Source organism: Sorex fumeus, unplaced genomic scaffold (genome assembly GCF_029834395.1).
Source record: "Sorex fumeus unplaced genomic scaffold, SorFum_2.1 ptg000034l, whole genome shotgun sequence".
Classification (NCBI taxonomy): domain Eukaryota; kingdom Metazoa; phylum Chordata; class Mammalia; order Eulipotyphla; family Soricidae; genus Sorex; species Sorex fumeus.
This window is the reverse complement of record NW_026606091.1, coordinates 26,267,753-26,287,776: the sequence shown is the minus strand read 5'-3', so window position 1 is coordinate 26,287,776 and position 20,024 is coordinate 26,267,753. Positions and strand designations below refer to the sequence as shown.

General features: G+C 53.1%; 1 protein-coding gene across 3 annotated transcripts in view; it reads left to right on the top strand.

The window, feature by feature from the left end:
• The window catches only part of PAX5 (paired box 5), a 179,748-nt gene that overhangs the window by 94,479 nt on the left and 65,245 nt on the right, over positions 1-20,024 (top strand). For all 3 annotated transcript variants that reach the window (XM_056117360.1, XM_056117359.1, XM_056117361.1), the window contains one exon: positions 8,396-8,525. In XM_056117360.1, the coding sequence (XP_055973335.1) occupies positions 8,396-8,525 (130 nt within the window). The remainder of the gene's footprint in view (positions 1-8,395; positions 8,526-20,024) is intronic.

Below are 20,024 nucleotides of genomic sequence, written 5' to 3'. Positions count from 1 at the left end.
AGAGAGAGAAGAGAGAGAGAGAAGAGAGAGAAGGAGAGAGAAAGAGAGAGAGAAAGACAGAGCCAGAGAGAGCCAGAGAAAGAGACAGAGAGGAAAGGAGGTAGAGAGAGGGAGGGAGGCAGGGAGGTAGGAGGAAAAGAGAGGAGACATGATGTTGGCATTGCACACAGCCAACTCATGTTTGATCTCTGGTACCACATATGGTCCCCCAGCACTGCCAGGAGTGATCCCTGAGCACACAGCTAGGAGTAATCCCTGAATACCACCAGGTGTGGTCTCAAAACCAATAATAATAATAATAATAATAATAATAATAATAATAATAATAATAATAATAAGTGTGGCAGGCTGGGACTATGGCTGAAGTGTAGAGCACAGGCTTAGCATGTGTGAGGCCCCGAGTTTGGTCCCTGGCATTGCATATTCCCCTTTGCCCCCAGTACTACTGGGAGTGGCCCAAGTGGCCCCCATGAGCATTGCTGGGAGTGATCCCCAAATCAAAAATGAATCAGTGTCTCCCTTGCAGTTGAGCGTGATGGGCAGAAAAGTTTGTGGAGCAGGGCCTGTCCCCACAGTGCAGTTTTAGGCAGGTCCAGTGCCCCAGAGATCCCTCATGGGGCTTTGCCCACAGCTCCGAGTCCCCCAGTCCCCACCACCCCTGCTCGGCTGTCTGTGTCTGTGGCTTGGCCTGTTCTGGCCCTTCCAGTCACAGCCCCTGTGGCTCCCCGCCGCACTGCAGCCACAGGACTCTGTTTCTTCACGCTGTTGGGTGGGATCCCTGAGATGCATAGAGCAGGTCCTGCTAGTGTACCCACGCAGAACACGCCCCTGTGCATAACATCCCCTTCCACACACTTTCCAGTGCCTCTGTAGAAGATGGGGCCTTTAAAAAGCCTAAATCTCATCTCGTCACCATCTCTAAAAAGTTAGCAAACTCTGGGGCCAGAGAGAGTGCTGGGGGTAAGGAACATGCGAGGCATGAGGCCTGGTTTGAATCCTCAACACCACAAAGGGTCCCGTGGGAACCTCCAGGAGAGACCTGAGCACAGAGCCAGGAGTAATTCCAGAGAACAGCCAAGTATGGACTTCCTCCCATAAAAAAATAAATAAGTTCAGTGAACTCTTTGCTATTAGGTATGTGCCCAGTGTTTGCCTGAGAACACAATGTTTCTTGGGGACCATGTGGTGCTGGGGACAGAGCCGAGGTCCGGCACATGTACCCTAACCCCTTCACTGTCTTCCTGACCTCTTGTCTCACACACACACACACACACACACACACACACAGAGACACACACCCCTCTTTTCTTATTTGGGATCTGGCAGTTGGGCAGGGTGTAAATTTTCTACCACGGGGCCAGTTGTGCATGCAGAGAGCATGAGAGGGGGGCCCCCAAATCCTCATTCAAATGGGGGGAAGCAGAGTCAGTGGCAGGTAGGCCTACCTGCAGGACCTCTTTCCGAGCTCCCATTCTGCCTCCCCTCCACCCTCGGCATCCAGACCCCCCCTCTGCCTCCTTATTCTCAGCCCAGCTTGAGGCACCCCTGAGCCTAGCAGGGAGCCTGGTGTAGTTCTACTGGGGATGGGAACCCTCCTGGCCCACAGCGGTGGCTGGATGTCCCCGCCTCCCCCTTGGACCCCTTCTCACGTGTCTGTTTCTTCTCTCCTGCATGCTATGGCAGTGGTGCCCCGTGCTGATGAGACAATACTTGGTGCAGCCCCAGGCAGTCCTTTTCCAGGTAATTTCCTAGGGACCCCAATGATGCCCAGCACCCATGCTCTGGGGCACATGTTTCCTGATTTCCAGGGCGCTGCCCTCATCCTCTCAGTGACCCCCCTGTGGGCAGGCAGCCAGGGCTGAGATGTGGATGAATGAGGAAGTGAGGCTCAGAGCTGGAGCGTGGCGTCTGCGATTGGGGTGCACGCTGTGGCTGACTCAGACCTGGAGACCTTCCAGGACTGCGTGGTGGCTGTTGGGGAAAGGAAGTGTCCTGTGGACTGCATGGGAGTGGACAGTCTGAGTAGCTGACCTTAGTGCATCTCTCTTCCTGCGTCTTAGTCAAGAAGGTTAGATTGCTGAGGTGGGGGCAGCTAATGGGAAGGAGCAGACGTGCAAAGCAAGAATCAGCTCAGAGCCAGAATGTCAGACCTGTGACTGAGGGTGGCCGGGCAGCAGGGGACAGTGTTCCCATGCACAGATGCAAAGGCGACTCTGCCAAGGATTGTCTCTGCACCCCTCTTCAGCCCTTTACTTCCTAATTCCTGTGAGAAATTGTGCTCGACTGCACCATGACCAGGGAAAAAGGCACAGGCAACCTCCATCTCTTCTCTTTGCCTTTATTCTCTCCTTAGCCTATTCTTCCTTCTTCTTTCTGTCTTCCCGGTCTCCACTTTTCCACTTGCATAAAGAATTGGAGGTGACTTGCCACAGAAAAAGTTGCATATCTCCAAGTAAAGACTGAGAAAGAAGTTCTGGAACTATGGAGAGAAGAGGGGAAGATGTTTGGGTTCCCAAGGTACTGAGTTTGATGGCGCTTCCTGATGACCGAGGCAAAAAAGGGGCAGGGCGGTGGTTTCCAGTGCCCTCGCCCTTTAGCTAGAGGCAGACTAACCATGCCTCTTGAGAAGAAGGGAAATCCTAATTCTTGTCACTGAATTACATGAGGAACTGATAAGGAGTTTGAATATGCTGGCGGAGTGACTTGTACATCTGTTCTCTGCATGACACCTAATAAGTGTTACATATCTGCTATTCTGTCATAGAGATGGGCGTTTCTCTAGGTATACAAGGACCTGACTTGTGTACCCAAGATTTGGGGCATATCACCACTGCCTGGCTTTACGGGCTGGGAGTAAGGAGGCAGAGGGTCTGGATGCTGAGATAATAGCGAGGGGAAACAGAATCCTGCAGGTGGGCCTCCTGCCACTGACCTCTGCTTCTCCCCATCTGAATGAGGATTTGGGGAGTGGTGCAGTGGTGCAGTGGTGCCCCTCTCAAGCCCTTTGCAAACTCACTCAAGAGGTTGAGGTGGAATGTCGATAGAGGGAGAACTTCAAACATTCCCAGTGAGTTTATGAATGGTGTGCTAATGCCATACCATTGGGAATTCATTCATCAAGTACTTAGGAGGACCTAAGGATGTTGCATGTTCCAAGACAATCTGGAAGGAGATAGATGGAAGCTGCTATTCATGGCGAGAAGTACAGTGACAGTACAAACCCAGTCAAGAACAACTTTGGAGCTGGGTATCTCACTGTGACTCAATAAAAAGAGAGAGAATGAGAAAGAGAGAGCAATAGAGAGATAGATAGAGAGATACAATAACAGGACTCTGTGCCAAGTGTGGAAAGGCAAACAAGGGATCCATGTTTTTGGGTAGAAATGTGAGTTTCAGGAATGGCTTTCCCAAGGAGGCGATATATGAAGTGGTCTTGTGGTTAGTGTAGAACTTCCCGAAGGGATGGAAGCTCCCTTGGGGGGATGTCGAATGACTGGGCAGCAGTTGGTGTGGCTAGGTTCTTGGGAACTTGGGGGGCTGCAGAAGTGGGGATTGAGGAAAGCGCGGTTGCTTTCAGAAACCACAGGCACAGATGGTGATGCAGACGTGAGGGGTGATCACACCTCCAGATGGAATGGCAGCACCTGTCCTGTGGGAGTAGAGTGCATGAGAATCCCAGAGATGGTGTGTTTTGGATGGTGGGGGCGGTGACCACTGGTCTGCAGGTCCCAGCACTTCACTTTCCCTTCTGCCAGCCAGTGTGTGCCAGGGCCTTTTGGAACCTCACCATGCGCATGAATAACACGAATAAGTTTTTGTGTCTTGAAAAGATGATGCAGACCCAGCCGTTGACGTGTCCAGACAAATGGAGACTGAGCTCACAGACAAAATGAAAAAATGAAAACTGAGTAGTTGGGGATGTGGCTCTGTGATAGATCTCCCCCCTCCCGTGTGAGACCCTGGGTTTGAGTCCTGGTACTGCAAAAAGAAAAAAAGGATTATAGTAAAATAAAATCCAACAACACTGTTTTGTCCATGCGAACACTAAAGAAGGCAAGAGAAAATATTCCCCCACCCCTTGCCCCAGCATCCTTTTTTAGTTTTCAGAAGTTCAGCTTGACTCTGCTTTGCTTTTTTGGGGATTGGGAGTGTGGGGGTGGGGGTATTGTTGGGGCACACTCAGGTACTCAGAGGGTACTCCTGGCTCTGTGCTCACCAGCCCCTGTCGGAACTTGGAAGACAATATGTAGTTCGAAAAATTAAACTGGGGGCCAGCCCCACACAAGGCAAGCACCTTAACCCCTGTACTCTCTGGTCCTTTTTTTTGGAGGGAGGTAAAGGCTGTTCCTGCGAACCCTGATGCCCAGCCTGGAACTTGGGAAGGGGAGATCCTGGCAGAGAAGGGGCCAGGGGGTGGTCAGTAGCGCCAGCTCCCTCCTAAGATGTTTCCTGGTTCCATTCATTGGGGTTTACCCAAGCCTGTGTCCGCCAGATGCTGGCTGGCTCCCTTCCCACCTTCACTTCTTTGCCTTCTTACCTTGACTTGTGTGCGCCCAGCTCTTGGATTATTCCTGACCTCTGACCTGGGAGCCTCCCTGCAGCTTTTCTTGCCTCGAGGGTCAGGGATGGCCCAGATGTGGTAAATGCAGCCTGCCCTGGGCATATGTCCCTGCCTTGTGGGCATGGGTCTGTACTCTTGTCCTCTTGGATGGGTCTTCTGGGACCCTGTGTCTATTTCCTGGACTCAGGCTGGTCAGTCCCTGATCTTGTACACAGGAGGCTGATAAACATTGACCATGCAAGGCTTAGGACAGGATCGGCCCCAAAGTCGCTGAGGTTCCAGAGCCGGAAGATACCCATTGGGCCGAGATCCTCTGGGACAGCTGTCCATGGAGGCGCTGCTCTGGAGAGTGTGTCTTCCATGCCCCTACTGAGCAAAGGAGGCCAGGCGGTGCCCATTCACTCAGAGATGAAGTTTTAGCTCAGAGATGCCCCAACTTCTTTGACCTACCACCTACCTCCTTTTCAGGAAAAATAAAATCACTCACTGTCCCACCTGGAAATTTATCTGAGCAAACAGAACGTGTCCCCAGTTGTACCCAAGGTGACCACTACCCACCTTAAGTCATCCCAGAGCCCTTCAGAGGGTACTGTCAACTTTGAAAAATGCTGGTTTAGATAGTGACTCCCTGACCCATGAACCTGCAGCTTTGCTAGTATGACCTATGGAAGGAAGTACATGTCTTCCTCTCCACTGGGCACATGCATGTCCACTGACAATGAAAGCCATATTCACCAAACAGAACTTCCTCTGTCTGTGAGAAGTTCCTATTCTACATGCTACTTTCACAGAAGAAATCCTGGTGCTGGCACACTGGTCTCACCCCTACTTGGGACCCAGGCTCACAGTGGTATCAGCATCACCTTGCTTGTGTGTACTTTGGGGGTAGTCGGGCCTGGGTTTCAGTTGTGGCCTGGAATTGAGAAGCTGTGTGGCTGTGTGTCCAGAAGCAGACTCCTTCCCTTCTATAATAGACATCTCCCTTCCTTCCATCCATCCTTCCTTCCACCCTTCCTTCCTTCCTTCCTTCCTTCCTTCCTTCCTTCCTTCCTTCATCTTCCTTCCTTCCTTCCTTCCTTCCTTCCTTCCTTCCTTCCTTCCCCTTCCTTCCTTTCTTTCTTTCTTTCTTTCTTTCTTTCTTTCTTTCTTTCTTTTAGTGAAACACCATGAGGTACAGTTGGAGACTTACAAATTTTTGCGCTTGGGTTTCAGTTATACAGTGATCAAGTACCCATCCCTCCACTAGTGCCCATTCTCCACCACCAATGATCCCAGTATCCCTCCCACCATTCCCCTATCTCCCCCACCCCATCCCACCCTGCCTCTGTGGCAGGGCATTCCTTTTGTCCTCTCTCTCCTTTTGGGTGTTGTGGTTTGCAAAAGAGGTATTGAGTGGCAGTTATGTTTGGTCTATAGTCTACTTTCAGCATGCATCTCCTATCCTGGGTGGATCCTCCCAACACCCTTTATTTGGTGCTCCCTTCTCTGTCTGAGCTGCCTTTCTCCCCAGCATAGACCTCTCCATTTCTTTTCTCTCTTTCTCTCTTTTTCTTTTGGCTTTTTGGCTCACACCTCGTAATGCTCAGAGGTTACTCCTCACTCTGCATTCAGGAATGACTCCTGACGGTGCTCAGGAGTCTGTATGAGATGCTGGGGATTGAATCCCAGTTAGCTGCATGCAAGGCAAATGCCCTACCCGCTGTGCTATTGCTCTGGCCCCGACATCTCCATTTTTTCAGGTGTAAAATGGGAACATCATTGCATAGGATAATGCGGAAGTGGACGTTTGATAGGGCTTTGAGGGTTGTGGCTCTTATCTATCACCTTGGAACCTTTGGAGAGACCAGTGGTGCAAAGGCCTGACTCTACTTCTGGAAGGTGGTAGTTAGGAAGGACTTCCTAGAGTTGGTGTCACTGGGACAGCGTGACTGGGACCCACCACTGTTCTCATATGCCTGGGAATTCACTGTGAACCCCGTGTTTCCTTCCCCAGAAAGGGCAGGCTCATTTCTAAGGATGTGGGGCTGTACTCAGAGCTGACCGCGCGCGATGCCATTGCCATTCACGTTTTTGGTCTGTAATGCACCTGGAATTGATTTTTGGGTCTGGTGTAGAGATCCAATTTCTTCCCGTCTGCTTCCTGAATGGATAGCGGGCAGCCGCCTGTAGACCAGAGCCCATCGCTCTCTGCTGATTTGTGCCTCGCCCTTTCTTATACATTGAGGCTCCTCAGAGTCAGGGGCCCGTGCACTTGCCTCATTTCCTGGGTCTGTTTATCTGGGCCGGTGGCGGATGCCTGCTGTCCTCACAATGGCCACTTCCTTGTGGTTTCTGATGCTGCAAATGTGTTCCTGCCTCGGCTTCCCTTTTGGAGCAGCTTCTGCTGGAGATGATCGAAGAACCCCATGCGTGGAACAGGAAGTGCTCATCAGGGATCCGTCTCAGTGCCCCTTGAACCCTCTGGGTGTTGGCATGGTGTTTGCTGGGAAGGACTCACTCATCGATCTGTAGAGAAAGCTTCTGAGACATGCCTGAGCAGGGTCCACTGCTGAACGCTGTCCATGGCCTCCTATGATTCTGGGGCTCCTGCCCCCTGTGTGGTTCCATCCTTGTCACTGTCTGCAGCTGACCACTGTCCCTGGTCTTCTCTGACTCCCAGAATCCCACCCTCTGCATGGCTTCGTCCTTGTCATCCTATCTAAGGGTGCCACAACTCTTTATGAGGGACTTGCTGGCTGCTTTCTCCCGGTGTGGCCCAGACTTGAGCAACCGTGGGACCTTTGCCCACACACCAGGGCTTGACATGTGCAACCCAATTACTGGGCTTGGGAAGTTGCAAATATTTACTTGACCTGGGGCCCGAGTGGGAGGAAGGGCCTCTCTCGGTCTCATGGCTCTGTCCTCCAGTAGAAGCACGGTGTCCTCATATCTGCTCCAGCGGCGGTTCTCATTGCAGTGTGGAAGCCTGGGAAAGGCCTCAGAGCGGGCTCTGATCTCTTGCTGTGACTCCTGTGGCCCTTGGTGGATGGTTTGGTGGATGAGATGAATCTGATGTGCACCCACATGGTCTCCAGCACACGCATGGGGACGCACTTGCAGAATTCAACAGCGCTTGCCACTCCGTGCCAATGGCTGGGGTTTGGGGTGGGATTTTCGGGGAGCTGTCTTGGAGCGGGGGGCTCCGCTCAGTTTGCTCTGGGTAAGAACCTCCTCCCCGCGGACCCAGCTCTGCTCATCTGTGAAATGAAGGTTTGGATTGGACAGCATCCCAGAGTCCTTTAACGCTTATTTCTACGATTCTCCCCCTGGGCTTTGAGAGCACGGAAGTCAGAAAGCTCTCTTTCATTATGGTTTTAGGGCCACACTGCGCAGCGCATGGGGGCTACTCCCAGTTTTGGTGCTTGGGGGTCACTCCTGGTGGTGCTCCGGGGACCCTGTGGTACCTCCAGTTTGCAAAGTCTGCACTCAGCCCTATGTGCTGTCTCTCAAGCCAGAAACCTTGGTTCTTGGCTACCAAACTCTGACTTTATCCTCGACAAATGCTTCTGCTGTCTCCTGTGTTTCAAGGAGAAGGGCTGGGTGATGGGGGAACACGGGATGGCCAAGAAGAAGCTAGGTGTGCATCTGCGTGATGTTGCACCAAATCCTGCCCCCTCCTCCCCACCGGGGGAAGCTTGTGGGCCCTGTTCTGGCTCTGTCTAGCTGAACCCATCTGTACACCGCCAGGGGTTTTGGGTATACCCTGCGGGTGGGCTGCTGGCACGGGCTTGCCTGGTTCAGTGGCTTTTCCTGTGCTGTGTCGGAAGCTGAGCTGAGTTCTGTTTCCTCTCCTAGACCACTGAGTACTCAGCCATGGCCTCGCTGGCTGGAGGGCTGGACGACATGAAGGCCAACCTGACCAGCCCCACCCCCGCTGACATTGGGAGCACCGTGCCTGGGCCGCAGTCCTACCCCATCGTGACAGGTGAGGACGAGGGTTCGGTGTATATGTGTGTGTGTGTGTGTGTGTGTGTGTGTGTGTGTGTGTGTGTGAGAGAGAGAGAGAGAGAGAGAGAGAGAGACAGAGAGAGACAGAGAGAGACAAAGACAGAGACAGAGACAGAGAGACACAGATACAGACACACATAGAGGGAGAGGGAGAGGGAGAGGGAGAGGGGGGGGGGAGAGAGAGAGAGAGAGAGAGAGAGAGAATACAGTGCAAGGAGTATACATGGTGCTTTGGAACTCAATGCTATTTTGCTTCTGTGAGGGGCCAAGGTCTCAAAACAGGTCCTAGAGGCTGCAGGGGCCAGACTCTGTTACCCCGAGGTCTGGTTGTAATCATGCTGATGGAGCCAGTGAGTGCAGATGCCAGACAGACTTTGAGGTTGGCAGGGAAGCCACAGGCCAGAGGCCCCTGTGGTGGGACTCAGTGTTTAAAGGTCCAGAGAGGGGCAGCCCAGTGGTCACCAGGGGGGCAAGGGGCTTTCAGCTGACGATTGCTGGCTTGTGGACTTGCAAGCAGAAGCTGCTTTGGGAAGGGCGGGCAGGTGGTTTGGGCTGGAAGGTTCCTGGTGCTTGCAAAGCTTCGGCCTTTCAGAGGCTCAGGGCTAACCTTGTTAGCAGTCAGTACAAAGAGCGAGAGTTCATGCTTGAGTTTGAATTTTTGGGGGACCGACTGGGTCATGTCGGGTCCCTTCCAGAGCTTTCCGGGTTGTGCTTCCTCGTCTGTGCCATGGGACTAGTGAGGTTCCCTGTGTCCTGTGCCCATATGCAGGGGCTGCAGAGACCCGTGTCTAGGACGCAGGGGTCTCCAACTCATGCCACACTGAGTTCTCAGAGTTCTGATACCCACTGGGCATGCTGCCGGGATTGGGCGATGGAGAGGGGCTGGGGGATGGATAGATTCTTTATTCTGCTCCAGCACGGGACCGATCCAGAGAGATGTGTTCTGAGAGGTGGTTCCAGTTGGGGGCATGGTAGAGACGGGGGTCCTGGGAGGGTTGTTGGTGGTGGCAGAGGGGAGTGGTGCAGCCCCCCCACCCCCGGCACCAGCCGTGGGGTCCAGATGCCGGAAATTCTACTCAGCTGGTAGGCAGGATGCAGTAGGGAGTAACGGACACGGGGTTCATGTTCATTGATTTGCTCGAGTGGGCCCAGTAACGTCTCCTTCGTGAGACTTGTTACTGTGTTTAGCTTATCAAATACGTCACGGGGAGCTTGCCAGGCTCTGCCGTGCAGGCGAGATACTCTCGGCAGCTTGCCGGGCTCTCCGAGAGGGGCAGAGGAATCAAACTCGGGTCAGCCATGTTGGCTGCGTGCAAGGCAAACACCCTACCGCTGTGCTATTGCTCCAGACCCAGGGGGGTGGTTCTTGGAAAATAGAAATTTGTTTTTAAAGTATCATAAGAGGGCTGGAGTGATAGTCCAGCAGGGAGGGTGCTTGCCTTACATGTGGCTAACCTGGGTGGGATTCCCAGCATCCCATCTGGTTCCCCAAACAATGCCAGGAGTGATCCCTGGGTGCAGAACCAGGAGTAAGGCCTAAGCACTGCCGTGTGTGGTCCAAGAGCCACCAAGTCTAAGAGAAAAGGACAAAGTTGTGGGGGAGGGGCTGGAGAGATAGCACAGCAGGTAGGGCGTTTGCCTTGCATGCAGCCGACCTGGGTTCAATTCCCAGCATCCCATATGGTCCCCTGAGCACCGCCAGGAGTGATTCCTGAGTGCAGAGCCAGGAGTGACCCCTGTGCATTGCCGGGTGTGACCCAAAAAGCAAAAAGAAAAAAAAGTTGTGGGGGAAAATAAGGGAACATAGATGACAAAAGCCAATTTCCTTAATATAGAGAGGGGTTTTAGAAATAAATAAATAATGCATAGAAGAATGTAGGAAAGGATTGATGTGTAGGGAGATGATGCTCATCACAGGGAAAACACAGATTACCCAACAGTATATTAAAAACTGCAAATTATAATAATCAGGAGACACCGAAAGACAAGTAACTTACCAAATATTGAAATGCTTCTCGAGTCCCAATATTGAAGAAGGTCTGTTCTAAAGCAGATCTGTTTGGGTATGCTGATAAAAGTGTGTGAATTGGTGCAGTTTTTCCTGGAGGGTAATTTGGCAGTATCTACTTTAAACGACATAATGGCTCTCTAACCCAGAAGTTTATATTCACTTTACCTCACAGGTGTATTCACCCGGACACACAGTGACACCTATATCCGTATAGTAATAACTATTTACAAGGGAAAATAAATGGCAGTAGTGCAGTCACCCAGTAGGAGTTGGTAAATAAGCTATGGCTTTTCACACCACAAAATACCGTGCAACCATTTATAAGAATTAAGCAGCGTTAGCTGTGCTGAGGTGAATAAACATTCAAGGTTCATTTTAAAGTAAATAAGTAATTGACGAGTAATATGTTAAGGAAGGTTCACACATCAGTGTGAAAAAATACAGAGTCCCGGGCACAGACACACACAGGTTCCAGGAGGACCCCGGGACCTTTAACTTATTAAAGTGGTGTGCCAGAATGGTGGGGTTCTATGATCAGCCCCCCTTTGGGGACCGCAAATATGTATGGTGCCCCTTTACACTCCTGAAATTAAATTCATTAAAAAAATACAGCTTATCTTCACATCTGATTTCAAATTCAATCGAAATTACATCCCAACTGTGAGATTAAGGAGAATTGAATGCAAAATTCTTTTATCATTTCAATGAAAATTCTTTATCATTGAATCCCATGCAGTGGATCCCTGGGTAGCCTGTGAGCCTCGCGCAGTCCTCTGGACAAGGCGGGGGGTGGGGGGCCCTGCACAGAAGCACCACAGGCTTTACTGACCCCTCCCCGCCGGGGCCAGTAGGTGAGAACTCCGGGCAAGGTTCCAAGTAAAACAAGAGTCGGAGCCGGGCTCCATTTACACGGTAGCTGCATTCCTCGAAAATTCAGTGTCTATTAAGACCCTGGAAATTGCCAGTTCACATTTACATGTAAATGAAGTTCAGTTCTAGACTCCAGTAATTATAAACAGATTTGTCACCTATGTGAATGTTTGGCAGGATGTGACAATAATGGGAGACGGAGGAAAATGCGCCGTTGTATGAGGCTGTCCCTGTTAGCGGCCAGTCACGCCCCCTGCTCCGTCTTCATAGAAAGCAAAACCAAAGACAAAAAGAAAAAAACCCTCACATTTTCAACTGCACCCCTTGCGGGGATGGGGGGCTGGGGGGCAGCTGCCAACTCCACCGAGAGCGGCTGGGCCCCCTGACAGAGCGACGAGGGTGGTTCCACGTGGCTGTTGACATAAGTAGTGTGTGTGTACGTCAGGGTGGTGCTGGAAGCTTCTGGGGACGAGCTGAAGTCTTTAAGTGTTTGCACCCCTCGGCTCCTCACCCAGAGCCGAGTCCAGCGACGGGGAAGGGGGGATTCTGCTGGGCCTGGCTGTCAGTGCCCCCTCCCAGACTCCATGCTGACTGCCCTGCCCTAGCCTGTCCCTCGGCTCTCTGGGCTTCCCTCGGGGAAGATCTTATGAGCGTATGAGCCAATGCAGCTCCCTCGTTTATATGCCACATTAGACACCAGGTTCAACATCCTCCACGCCCCCCCTCGACCCCCCTCCGCCCATCCGCCTGCCAGGGCTGCTTTTCAGAAACTCACTGTTTGCAAACCAGAGGCCGGGCCCGTGGGTTTCTACCTCGTCAGCACTTTGGGGCCCCGCCGGTTGGGACTAATGATGTGCAGATGTGCTCTTGAACTGCAAGGGCTGCTGCTGGGGCAGCCACACTGGCTCCCGCCAGAGAGGACAGCGGTGGGGAGTCGCTGGCAAAGGTCCCTACAGTCCTGCCTCCAGCGGCGCTCACCTGCCCCTTTGCCTGGGAGAACAAGGAATGGGGGTTGGGGTGGGGGAAGTCTCCCTGCGAGCACCCTGGTGCAGGACAGTCTCTGTGTCAGCAGGCTGGAAGGGAGGAGGAGGGAGGCGGCTTTTGATCAGACAGGTTTGAGGAAACTGGGCCTGGTGTGTAAGGGTCCTCCCGGGCACTGTCCCACCTAAGCCCCAGAGGCTGTGTGTGAGGAGAGGACAGCCATGTCCTTGTCTGGGATGTCCGGGGGCCCCTCACCCTAAACTTGGTGCTCAAAAGGAAGTCTGCCCTCCTCTGCCTTTTTCACCTGAGCCCTGCCTTTGAGCTGGAGGCGGGAGAGTGAGAGCTTAGGGGAGGAGACCTAGAGGAAGGGAGGATGGCTGTGCTCGACACCCTATTTCTTCAGTTGGCACAGAGGAAACATTGTCTCCTCTTGTGGCTAAGTTTCCTGTCTCTGAGTCCAGGGGCCATCCCTGCCCCACATGCCACCCCATCCGCTGTGCCACAGAAACAGGACAGTGGAAACAGGACAGCACTGGGGGTCACCTGGGAGGTGTAGGGGGTAACTGTCGGGGAAGGAGATCTGGGGGGTCTGGGTCCCAGGGGTGCTACCTCCCGATCTCTCGCAGGACTAACAACCCTAGCACAGGTGGGCAGAGAGAGGGGTGGCTGTCCAGCCACTTCACAGTGGGGGGACAGGGCAGAGTGGGGAACAGACCTGTGTGGGGCCACGTGCAGTGAGCTTGAACCGGCACCGGGGTCCCTAGTGCCCTGGGCCCTACTCCTGCTGTGCTGTGCAGTTGGGCGGGTTGAAAGAAATCCCAGTTTCTGTGTCCAGAAGAAATCCTGAGCACAGCAGGAAGGCCAAAGGGCCTGGGGCAGAAACCCAGGCATTGCTAGGTTCTGACTGGTGACCTTGGCAAGTACTAGCCCTCGTGTCCCGGTTGCCCAAGGGTTTCCCAAGAGATTTACAGCTAGGGGAGCCCATGCTGCACCTTGGAACGGTGTGGCCTGTGGTCAGCACTCCACAATTGGTGTCTGTCGTTGTGTGTTCAGGCTCTTGTGCTTAAAAATTCTGGCCAGGCACCAGGTACTGTCCATGGTGCTCACTGTTCTCTTATGGGGAGTGCCTCCTTGGACACATGTTTTATGCCCCCTTTGGAGGCTCGATCAGACCTGACTAAATGCCCCTTTCCCAAGAAAGATGACATCGTGAAAAATACAGACAAAAAGACAAGCCAGGCCTGCTGGATCCAGCATCAGACAGGGTCTGTGGAGGGCCCAGAGCCAGATCCAGAGGAAGGGCATTTGCCTTGCATGTGGGCAACCCAAGTTCAATCCCCAGCACCCCATCTGGTTCCCCGAGCCAGGAGCCCCACCAGGAGGGTTCCCTGAGCACAGAGTCAGGAGTAAGCCCCAAGCACTGCCAGATGTGGACCAATACCCAAAAGTAACTAGATAAAGGCTTTGTGGAAAATGACAATAAAAGCCAACACAGGGGGTCAAGGGTTGTATGTGGGGCTGGAGTGAAAGCACAGCAAGTAGGGCATTTGCCTGGCACGCGGCCAACCTGGGTTTGATTCCCAGCATCCCATATGGTCCCCCAGGACTCGCTGACACTGGGCTGTCCCCAGTACCAATATCTGCCTCCCAGTGGGGGTGCAAAGGTCGTCTGTGCAATTACGTCACATTCCCTCCAACCAAACTCCAGGGGACCATAGCCCTGAAAAAAAAAACCAAAAATAAAACAGCATTCCAATGAATGTTCCCCAGGAACATCAGGATTCACATTCCACAAAGAGTCAAGGTACATCCATTGACAGCACCTGGTGGGGTGGGGAGTGAGGGGTGAGGGAGAAGTCTTTAGTGATGGTTGAACAGAGTTCCAGGGAGAGATTCAGGTAGAAATCTCGCCTTCGGCAGTCTTGGTGTTTGCAAGGATGTTCAGAGGTTCAGAGAACTCAGCATCCTGATCTTGTTAGGGCTGGCCTGGAATCCAGGCCTCCCTGTAATTAAAACGCACATCAAAAGGAGAATCGAATTTGCTTTCAGGGCAGTGCAGTGCTCCCTGGAACTGTTTGTTGAATAAATGAATGAATATCTGTGCAAAGTGCAGTGTCAATTAAAAAAAATAATTTCAGCAGAAAGTGCTCCACTTGGTTCTGACCTTGTACTTCACGAGATAAAAATAAACAAAGTCGACTGGCCACCCTGGTAATGCACTCATAGATTTTCACACTTGTGGGCAGCTCGGAAGCCGACCTTTCCAAATAGCCTTCGAGCAGGTCTCTGGGCCGCCCGCTTCCCAGCTCACCCTGCTGTGATCCATCTTCCTAAAATAGCGATTTCATTAGCTTGTTCTCTTGGTCTGAGATCTCCACTGCCTTGCCCGTTATCTGGAGGAGAAAACAAACCAAGCTCTAGTGCCTGACAGTGTGCGGAGCGCTGCCATTCACATTCACCTCTCCTTCCCATCGTCCATTCACTCAGCCCATTCAGTCATCCACCTACATATATCACCATTCATTTGTTCATTCACTCATCCAGTCATTTATTCACTCACTCAATCCTCCATTCATTCTTTTGTTTATCCACTTATCTTTCCATCCATCCACTCATTTGGTTGTCCATTCATTCATTCATTCATTCATTCATCCTTTACTCCTTCATTTTTTCATTCTTTTTCCCATCTCTCCCTCAAAAGCCCAACTCCTGGGGCAGGGGATTGGTTCAGTGGTAGTGTTCAAGGCTGGGGTAATAGCACAGCGGGTAGGGCGTTTACCTTGCACGAGGCCGACCCGGGTTTGATTCCCGGCATCCCATATGGCCCCCCAAGCACTGCCAGAAGTAATTCTTGAGTGCAGAGCCAGGAGTAATCTCTGAACATTGCTGGGTGTGACCCAAAAAGCAAAAAAAAAAAAAAAAGACCCCCCAAAAACAGTGTTAGAGCACAGGCCTTTAGAATGTGAGATCCCATTTGATACTTCACACACACACACACACACACACACACACACACAACAAACTAAAAAACCCAACAGCCACCTCTTCCCTCAGGTCAGACCTTATCCTGAGCTGGGCCATGAGAACTGTAGAGTACTGAAGGGGGATGCAAACGCGGAAACTCACCTCCTCTTGGAAGCCCTCCTCTCACTCCCCATTCAGAGCACTATCCCCCTCATCCAGGCCCTGTATCAGCACTTCTCATTCTGTTCTGTCTTGATTTATGGTTCTCTCTCCGTGAGCTTCTGAAGTATTCCTGCCTCCGAGTCCCAGCCCAGTGTGAGATCTTGGCTCTCAGAAAGTGCTTGTTGGCTGGTGGATGGTTGAAGACGGGTTGACCACCATTACTAATCCCTGAGCCCCCCAGCAGCCCTCCTCTGGGCTGATGGTCCAGATGATGGGCCGGGTGTGTCCTCTCTCTCACACATCTTGGAGGAACAGAAGGGAAATTTGGGGCCAGAGTGATAGCACAGCAGGGAGGGTGCTTGCTTTGCATGCGCCCGACCAAGGTTCAATCTCTCGTACCCCATATAGTCCCCTGAGCACCACCCAGAGTGATCCCTGAGTGCAAAATCAGGAGTAAACCCTGAGCACTGTCGGGTGTGACCTCCAAACAAAAACAAATCCCCAAGGAAGGGACATGTGGCGGTAGGATGTTATCACAATCACCATGTCCGTGCACAAGCTCCTGTTGCCCTTTGCTCCAAGCCCTGGGAGACGCCTCCCTCCCACTTATCTGTCAATGTTGATTCTCCCTATTGGGAAACTGCAGGACACCCGCTTCCTCTCCTAGTACTTCTATGCCTATTTGGGAAGGCTGGACAGGGTGATTGAGTAGCCTGACTTTGGGGGGCTAGGGCTAAGGCTCTCCCCCAAGCTGACACCCCAATGATGCTCAGCAGGAGCGATGAGCAGGACTTGTCTCCAATTTACCGTTGCCCTCGGCACTCTGCTCTGGAAGGGCGTGGCTTCATTGCCCCCATGGCACAGTCACCCAGGCTCAGAGGTGGAGCCAGGATCCTGGCGTGGTCAGATGGCAGAAGTCACTGCTGTTCGCCAGCTTGGGGTGTCCGTGGTGGCAGCGGGTGGGTGGGGGGAGCCCTCCAGGGCCCGAGCTGGGGGAGAACAGACCCCAGACGATGTGTGGGACGTGGTCTGGCTTTCTGTGGGGGGAAAGCTGGTGAAAAGCAGGTGTGAGGCTGACTTAATCCTGCACCCAGACACCTCAGCAGCCCAGCTGGGCCTCCGCACACAGCAGCCTCCCCCCTGCCCCCCTGCCCTGTTCCCAGTGAAGGGACTGTGGCAGGGATCTGCAAGGCTTCTTGAGACACGGAAATTGTGTATCCTCTGGCAGGTTCCTACCTGGGTCCAGTTACCTGGAGCTGCCCTGACCCTCCCAGTCCTTCCCCAGCACCACCCCTCAGCGGCTTGCTGTCCATGTGGCTGCCCCACCCCTTCAGGAACCTCCAGCAACAGCCCTGAGACCCCAGCTCTCTTCGTTTTCTTTTTCGGGAAAAAGCCAAAGAGAAATCATCCCTATGTTGTTGTTGTTACTATTGTTATTACTATTATTATTATTTAGGCAAGACTAGTGCTCTATTCCAGAGCTATGTACTTGGCTTTCTTTTGGGGTTTTTGGGCCACATGCAGAGGTGCTCAGGGGACCAGGTCTGGCTCTGTGCTCAGGAGTCACTCTCTGCAGTGCTCAGGGGACCAGGTCTGGCTCTGTGCTCTGGAGTCACTCTCTGCAGTGCTCAGGGGACTGGGTCTGGCTCTGTGCTCAGGAGTCACTCCCTGCAGTGCTCAGGGGACCAGGTCTGGCTCTGCTCAGGAGTCACTCCCTGCAGTGCTCAAGGCACCCTGCAGTGCCAGGGATTGAACCCACGGCTCCCACATGCAAAGTTGTGATTCAGCTCTTTGCCTTCTCCCGGCTGCCCTTGCTTTACTTAAACAGACTTTCCTGCCAATTTCCTGGTCAAGGGCTCAGGCAAGGATCAGGCACCTTGCATTTCAGTTCATTTCAGCAACCATCTGGTTAAAGTTCTAAGCATTTCAACACACACCCACAGTGCAGTGTGTCATCCTGGGAACATAGTGGAGTTGTAGGCTTGTCTTACATGCTGCCGACCTTGATCTTTTCTGCAGAAACACATATGATTCCCTGAGCCTTGCAGGAGTGATCCCTGAGCACAAGGCCAGGAGTAAGCCCTAAGCACTGCCAGGTGTGGCCCCCAAACAAGCAATCCTCCCCCTCCTAAAAAAAATCAAGCTATTCCCTCCCCCCTTTTTTTAATTGTCCATCACCCTGCCTGCCTGAGAGGAAGAAAGTGACCAAGCACTGGCCCAGTGGTGAGCTCAAACTGGGGCCTGGGCAGGTAGCAGTTGGCACTCAGGGATGAGCGATTGGCATGCTGGGGGCCACCTGACTGGGTCTCCTCCCTGATCCCTCTTCCACTCTGTCAGGTGGCTGGATCTGGGGGAGGAGGGCATCCAGCTACCCTGTGTTGCCCTGGCATTGTTGGTGCTAGAGATGGTAGATGCCTTGAAGGAAACCAGAGTGAGTATCTGCCATGCTTTGTGCCTCTCTGGGCGGATGTGACGAGGAGAACGGTGACTTCACGCAGTGTCTTGCAATGTCCCTTATACTAATGAGCCTGGGCCCCAGCACAGAGCTGCCTGCCCTCCTCAGGGGGCTCCGAGCTCCCTTCCCACTGCCTTCCATCCCAGGCTCCTGGGGCTGATCTTAAGGCTGGGGCTGCTTGCAGCTGGCCCAGAAACTGCCCTGGGTCTGTGGGCTGAACACCCCTCTGCTGGGACTGGCCCTGCCCATGACCCCTCCCCGCCCTCCAGGAATTTCTTCTTTGACCTTTGTAATTATTCCTGCTCAATCTTCCTCCCAGGTCTCTCCCTGCCCCCCCCCCCCCCCGAACCCCCCCACCCCCACCCCGTGAGGTGCTCCACTCTGGCGCTCTCTCCAGTGTATTAGGGATGTGAGTGAAATTGATGACTGGGATGTCTCGGGTCTTTATGATGATGAATGACTTTCACTGCCAAAGCTTTTATTGTCTGTGATTTGGGAAGAAGGGGGAACTGATATATCAAGGCTGCCTGTCACACCATTTAATACAGTTATAAATCCTGACGTCACTAACTGGTGGTCAGGAGCTGGAGGGTTCCGCTGGCCAACGCTCGGCCGGCCTTTATGGATTTTTCTCCCCTCTGGCCTCCCTTGGCTTGACTGTCATGATTGTGTTTAGGAGTGGGGGGGGGGGGGGGCGGATGGGAACAGCTGGAGGGTGACTTTAAAAAGCAGGGCCAAGCTGGACCTGAGAAGACAGTGGGGACCCCCCTCACTCTAGAGGAATGGGCAGGAGCGGGCCTTTGATTCCAGGTGGGGGAAATGGTGCAGCTGTGCAGTTGGCAAAGCTCTAAAAGTGGGCGGCTACTTTTTCCGCACATGCGACGCTGTTGGTGTTTTGCCACGAGGTTCTGCCCGTAGTTCCTCAGCTTCTCCTTCCACCCTTGAGGCCTCGGAGGTGACAGGGAGAGAAGAGTGAACTGAGTTGAGTGAGGCAAAAGAACTTGGTTAAGGTTTTTCCCCTCTGGCGCTGATGCAAGGGGCGGCTACAGTTGGTGAACCCACAGGGCAGCCCATTAGGATGGTCGATGGTCCTGGGTTCTAGTCCTACACCCATTGCCCTCCAGCTCCTGCTCTCTCTTTTTTAGTTTTTTCCTTTCTGGGCCCCACCTGGTGGTGCTCAGGGCTGACACGTGGCTCTGTGCTCAGGAATCACTTCTGGCAGTGCTTGGGGGACGATATGGGTGCCCGGGGGGGGGGGGGATGGCAGAGATTGAACCTGGGTCAGCCATGCGCAAGGCCAGTGCCCTCCCCACTGTCCTGTGGCTCTGGCCCCCAGCTCCTGTTCTTGAGAAAGTCCCGTGCCCGTGTCCCTCGCTCTCCTCCCTGAGCTCGACCCTGCTGCTCTCCTTGAAGAGTCATGCTAGCCATGAGCACGGAAGATGTGCAGAGGCTTCCTACCCTGTCCAAAGTGCATGGTAAATGCTTTCAAAAGGTGAAATACAGTGAGAATTATGGGGTCGATGTCCTGTTAACATGAGGAGGGTCACCTGTTCCTTCTGTTGTGGCACAGGTAAGCAAGGAAAGCTTTCTGTAGGAGGTGGCACTTGAGCTGATTAGGCGGGAGGATGGCAGAGGAAGGGCATTCAGGCAGAGGGACTCTCATGAGAAAGCAAAGCAAGCTTGTGCAGCGAGTGGTGGGGGGAAGGGTGGGGGCGGGGTGACACGACTCCCTCCCCTCCAAGAGAGGCACTTGGAGGGGAGGGAGGGGCCATGTTGTCAAGGTTATCAGGGACCCGGGTGTGTAAACTCACACAAAGTTGGGGGGGCTCGGCACCCACACGGCGGCGGCTCTATCTCTCCCGCCACCCGCGTTCGGTAGTCTCACCCTTCTACCACCCCGGAGAGGTCGATGGCGATGGTCAGGTGGAGGAAGGAACGAGGGCCAGGCTGGTTGGTATTAGTCGTAGTTTATTCTGATTCTTTCCTCTTCTCCTCTGTCTCTCTATCTCCGCGCCCATTCTTCCTCCCCCAGC